Source organism: Idiotropiscis lumnitzeri, chromosome 15 (genome assembly GCF_059441095.1).
Source record: "Idiotropiscis lumnitzeri isolate Australia: NSW breed Sydney's pygmy pipehorse chromosome 15, RoL_Ilum_1.0, whole genome shotgun sequence".
In the NCBI taxonomy this organism is placed as follows: Eukaryota; Metazoa; Chordata; class Actinopteri; order Syngnathiformes; family Syngnathidae; genus Idiotropiscis; species Idiotropiscis lumnitzeri.
Genome location: NC_142405.1, coordinates 13,878,790 through 13,884,918, shown reverse-complemented (window position 1 = coordinate 13,884,918; position 6,129 = coordinate 13,878,790). Strand labels below are relative to the sequence as shown.

Below are 6,129 nucleotides of genomic sequence, written 5' to 3'. Positions count from 1 at the left end.
ACGGTAGCGCACAATAACATTTTTTTAACAATTATTAAGCGAAATAGAATTGTGATTAAAATTAAAAAAATGGGGGTGGGGGTATTGCATCCCCACATTCACCACATGAAACACAACCTATTACAGTAATGATAATCACAAAGAATGTTAGTGTACACACACAAAAGATGAAAAGTGATATACACATAGTGACTTCAATCACGCATTTGTAGATTCTTGTGACACGTTTGTGACTTCAGTCACGCATTTGAAGATTCATGTTACATGTTTGTGACTGTAGTTTCAGAAATTGATTCTTTTGACATATTTGTGGATAGAAATACGCATTTCTAAATGGTTTTGCTGCAATAATAGATAGCCCCATAGAAGGGTCCAAATATTGAATTATGGACAGAGCCCGAAACTGTAAAAAATGGGGAGTTATATTTACTTGAAAACAATCTAGTAAAGCTATCATCATAAGTCAATTTTACAAGAAGAGTTTTTGAGTAAAATTCACAAGGTTATTTAATATTTAAAAAAGCCACACAAGGGAAGCTTTTACTTTTTCACATGGCTCATTTCATACACAAGGTTACTCAATGTGATTGAGAATTGAACCGACAACATCCAGATTTGGAGACGGCTGCTCTACACCTGAGTTATGACTCTGTGTCTTGGGGGTAGTATATTGAAGGTATCTCCAAAAGGATAGGATTTTGAGGTTTGCACCTGAAACCAAAAATATATCAATGGCCAGTATCAGTGGCATGCTCATGTGTAGAGTGGCTGTCTCTCACTCTAGAGGTCATGGGTTTGATCCTCGACCCATCAACTTTGGAGTGACTTTTTTTTAAATTTAATGAACTTGTAAAATGCACTCAAAAACTCTTCTTCTAAAATTTACTTAGACTTTCTGAGTGAAAAAAAACGTTGCCAGTATTTTTCAAGTGAATATCACTCCCCATTTTTTACAGTGTATAAGCTTGGGTTGGCCTTTTTTTTTTCATGGGTTTACATTTTGTTTTTCTTTTTCTTTGTGTAGCGAACCACACGCACATATTACTGAAATCCTCTCACATCGATCAGAAATATGCTGAAATATGCTTCTATGATGCATTAATATCTATGTTTTAGTAGTGTGTATGAGTTATTCAGGCGCAAGTGTGACATTGTAATAACATTGATGTGAGTTTCAGCACTGCATTTTACGGTTTTAGTAGTGTGTGTCTGCCCATTTTAGTTGTAACGCCAACTATTAAAAAAAGGCTATGTCAGCGATTTAGGCCGTGAACCCACGTAACTGACTACCTCAGTCGTGTGTGCGCGTGCACGTGTGCCGACGTCAGGACACGAAGCGGAAATCAAGGCACTAAACCTGAGGACGCGTCTTTTATGTTGTCTCTTCGCTGTCATTTGTGTGCTGCATGCGTCCTTGAGCGAGAACAATTAAAGTAAACGATCGCGCAGCAGTCACATGCAGCAGCGACCCCGTCAGAAGGATGCCCTTAATAACCATCAATGTAAACGCTCCGTTCTTCGTGACAAACATATGTTTGAGTTTATGCTGAGGCAAGTGAGCAGGCGAAAGAAGACCACGTTTCCACAGCAACCGGACGCTAAACGATTCAGCACATCAGTGCGAGAGCCTTTTCCTCTGCGTCCAAAATGAATTCTAAGTAAGAAAACTAACTAGAACAACAAGTTGGCGTGGACTCTCTTCTGGTGATTTGAGGGGCACTTGCATGTTTTTTTGCCCTTCTGTGGGGATTAAAAAGAGCCATCATTATTCGCTAAATGAGCGCACCATAGCTAACGTCGGAAAACTTGATGTGCTGGGTTTTGTTTCCATCTCTACTAGAAATCCCAAAGATCTTAAGAGTACCGAAGTTCAACCGGCGAAATCTGGCAAGTACAACAGTTTATACGAGTTTAGTATACGTCAGGTCCGAACATCCCCTGCGTGTGTTGCCTTCAGGGACACCCTTCATCAAATGGGAAAATTCAGTTTTTCCCACATGACATGACTTGGCAGGTTGCAGTGTTTTCAATCAACCGTTTGTCGTAAGTTTGCACATGTGTATGTGTTTTTTCTTACATTGCAGATGGGAAAAAAGCATTCCACGGAATGAAAGGCCAGATATCCCAAATCCCTGGACTGTCCCCAGTTATCAACTCAGTCAGTGACGTGACCAAGATTGGGAAAAGGGTTGGAGTTCTTGACACTGATTCAGACTATGTCAAGCTTGCAAAACAAGGGGGGCACAAGGGTACTACCATCTTGCTGCATTACACACTTTTGGTTCATATACTCATTAGTGTGCTTTGTCCACATTATAGACAATCCAGTACACTCGTAGTATACCTGTGTAGTGGGACTAGTAAAGTTTTCTACACCGCTGCTGTTGTGACACTTTTGACCTATTAGTACACAAATCCAACTAGTAAACTACAGTGCTGCACTACACTACAAGGCAAATCTAGTGGGCATGTATCTGCTCTATTGTTTGCCTCCTTATCAATGATATTGACTGAGTGCTTTCCATAAAGCAATTTAAGCATTAATTCAATATCCTGGATTTAAAGTGCATGAACTAGTACATGCTTTGTCCTCACTAATTGGAGAGCTTTGGCTTACTAGTAAGTGAACTACGTGTTATTAGTGAGGCAAAACTGCATGATTAGTTCCAGAAGTAAAGTCACAGATGCTGACTAGTATAATTTTATAATGTCACGGGTCTATTAGTATGCAGTTGTGAACTAGTGCACGGATTTGCCTCACTAGTAACGTGTTTTATTAGTATGCCAAAATTCTCCAACTGGTGAAGGCAAAGTGCGTACAAGTGCATGGACCTCAAGCTGGATATCAAATATATGCACAAATGCCTTCTAAAGCCATATATTTATACGAGGCTATTCTTGTTGAGCTAATAGAAATACTACTGCAGCCCAATAATACATTTTAAGGTGTAAATGTGCAGTAGTTGGCCAAAAGTGTCAATAATTGTGGCTTTTAATTTTTTTTTCTTTATAGAGTTCTACTACTGTGCCTCAGTCATTCTACAAATGTATCCAAAATTGCATGAGTAGTGAGGACTGACTAATCTGCCTTCTTTCCGCAGGGCTTCTGTACTTTGATGATGCAAATGCGTCCAAGTCCAACTCGTTCAACTCTGCAGATTCACTATTGGACGGCCCAATAGAAGCTCTTGGTAACCAGAGGTGAGTTTTGACACCGTAGGATACTTTCAATCACCAGTGATTGACCATGACCTTGTTTATTTTGGGTCTGATGATTTTAATATCAACATTTTTCTGTGTTTTTACTATCAGTGTTATTTGCACAAAAGAGAGGAAAAGCCCTGGAACATCCTCACAAAGGCCCCTACCTCCTTTTTGGACAGACAATATGTCTGCATGGGAGCGGGATGAGGACAGCCCAAGCAAGGAGAAGGTAAATATCATTGCACATGCAATTAAGAAACAAAGCTACATTAGCATTGCGAGGTTGTGAGATATCTTGACTTTACATGTCTTTCATGAGACCGTTGGATGAAAAAAGATAGCTTTATTAAACTAATACATTTGCAATGGTCCATACTGACAGAGCCAAATCTACATCAGATTTCAAGCACTTTTTCCAAAAACATTTTTGAATCAAGTAGTTGCATTACGCTGAAAATAAGACGCCTGAAGTCAATCCATGCATCCATCATCTGAACTGCTTAAGACAAATTATTTGCATAACATCCAAAGCGGGGCCCACAAATAGCTTTTGCATGCTTAAGTAATCACATCAAACATTTGTCCTCATAAAAAAACAAGGAATATTTTCTCATGCTATGTATTGATATTGTTTACACCACAAAATTTGTAGTTGTACTTCAACAGGGCTGTGTAAACTTAGTCTTTCTCCCTCTATAATATCATAGAACTTACCTTCTAAATGTTTTGAATTTTACAGACTAACAATCCCTGAAACCATGTAGAGCTAAATTGGAGATTGTCCAAATACAATAATTGTCCCCAAGTACAATAATTGTCTTTACAATGAGCTATATTGAAACCGTGTGACTTCATGTTTTGCAGAAAAGGGTTCCTGACAAGCAGTTGGTGCAATGGCAGACGTCCTGTGAAAACAATGCAGGAAGCAAATTCAGGAGGACGTAAGGATTTATTTATTTGTGCTCACAGGAGGGCGCTGTTGCATCGTAACTGAGTTTTTTGTGACCAGAACAGAGCACTCCATTAGGCACATAGGGACAAATTTAAAGTCTTTTCCACTATTAATTTCTGTCTTTAATTGCGCAAAGTATCATTATTTTAATTTATGAGTGTCACATTCTAATCAACGTATTACTTCAAACATCCGCAAAGGCTTCCTGGGCCATTAATAGTCTCTAAGCCTGGTTTGATAGTCTCCGCAATCACGGAGACTGCTGATTTGACAGATCAATTGATACCTGTCCGGAAGGCAAGCTAAAAAAAATTACTGCACCAAAAAGTTCTTGGAGTTCTGTATCAGCAGATTTGACTTTTAAAACCATACAGTTCATGGAGCCAATAGTTTTATGCTGGGATATCTGAGGCTGGTGACATTTGAGAACAAATTTACAAATAATTCGGTATGAAATGCAATAGAAATATCACCATCATGATAAATTCACATTTTAAGTGGACATAAAAATTCACTTATGTTAAAACTACCGACTGACACTCCTCACTTCTGGCCTGCAAAGTCAGTCTATATGTAGTGAAATTGATAAAGTGTGCTCCAGTGTTCAAAAGTCCCAAAATATGCTGGCTCTGAATAATCTATTTGTTCCCACAGTGTATCTATCAAGAAAACCTCTCCAGTCAACATGTCAAAGCTGTTGAGTTTTGGTTACGTAGACGAGGACAAACCATCAACAACTGAGACAGAGTCAAGCACAACATAATCGTCCTGCTCGCTCACAATTTGAAGTAATTTTAACAATTATAATGTAAAAGCATTTATTTTTTATCAAGTTGTTTGCAATTTCATATGCATGTGACTCACAGTCAATAAAAAGACTTGAAACCAAACTGAATCAATATATATTTTACCTACATTACAGGGTTTTTTTCAACATATTAAAAATAAATTTATCTAATTCAGAAATTGAAACTGAATCGCAATGTTAGAATGTGGTGAACTGCATTTGTAAGAAAGGTTTTGCCTGACAGTGGTGTTATTTGTACTTGCCAATATTGCTGCTGAATACGTCCTGAGGTATTAGCAAACTTGGGTCCGGAGGTCACCTCACAACTATTTTTTTTTTTTTTTTTAAACATGAACATGGTGGGTGGGGGTGCCCCCCTCATCAAATTGTATTTCTGGCTTTGGGTTATTTGTTGGTTTGGTGCATAAAATAACTCCCTGTGTTCACCATGGTGGTGCACGCCGTGTAATAATGCGGGCTGGGGTGAGCAGTTGTTGATTTGCATGAGAAAGCACTGCACCAAAATAAAAATCCTGATTGCAACAGCAGTTAAAAGCGGATTATATGTGCATGAAGTATTTGATTTTTGGGACCATTTTGACTGTTGATTTTTTTGCACTCGGTGGCCTGATTTATATTGTCTTTCACAACAAAAGAGGAGAAAAAAAACAACATTGAATCAGATATTTAGCTTGGAATGAAACCTCTTCGAAATGTGGATAAAAATCCATGCAGATGTGTAACACATTAAGGCTGGCTTAACTTTATTGCAATAAATAAACCAATTGGTACTGATCAAGAGGACCTGCCTTTAGAACACATTGAAAACAACAAAAATGAATGCTGTAAATCTGCAAATCTAAACTTCAGTAAGACCAGAGGTTTCAAACACGTTTTTGTCATGGGCCACATTGTCGTTAGAATTTTATTGTAATAACATAACATGGAAATGCTAGCAACACCTCAACATTATTATTACATATGGCAAGTTGAAATTTTGATACAGATTTTAACAAGCATCATGGAAGTTGACATACTTGATTTGCCTTTGCAGGCCACATAAAGTGATGGTCGGCCAGATCTATACCCCGGGCTCTGAGTTTGACACCTGCAGCATAGACCATTAAAAAAAAAAAAAAAAAAAAAAAAAAAAAACCTCACCAACAATGACATACCGTACAGTGAT

The 6,129-nt window shown here is 38.2% G+C and overlaps 1 protein-coding gene across 1 annotated transcript; it reads left to right on the top strand.

Annotated features, from left to right (window-relative positions):
• The first annotated feature begins 1,371 nt into the window (after window positions 1-1,371).
• LOC148323021 (uncharacterized protein C7orf57-like) lies at window positions 1,372-5,046 on the top strand. The gene is made up of 7 exons (XM_088317094.1): window positions 1,372-1,658; window positions 1,841-1,887; window positions 2,085-2,249; window positions 3,102-3,201; window positions 3,313-3,433; window positions 4,069-4,145; window positions 4,811-5,046. The coding sequence occupies exons 1-7, from the start codon at window positions 1,648-1,650 to the stop codon at window positions 4,917-4,919; spliced, it is 630 nt and encodes a 209-aa protein (XP_088173220.1). The 5' UTR covers window positions 1,372-1,647; the 3' UTR covers window positions 4,920-5,046.
• The last annotated feature ends 1,083 nt before the right edge of the window (window positions 5,047-6,129 follow it).

Coding starts and splice junctions, on each gene's coding strand:
- LOC148323021 (XM_088317094.1), top strand. Junction 3,202..3,312: donor GAAGCTCTTGGTAACCAGAG/GTGAGTTTTGAC, acceptor TTTTACTATCAG/TGTTATTTGCACAAAAGAGA. Junction 4,146..4,810: donor GGAAGCAAATTCAGGAGGAC/GTAAGGATTTAT, acceptor TTGTTCCCACAG/TGTATCTATCAAGAAAACCT.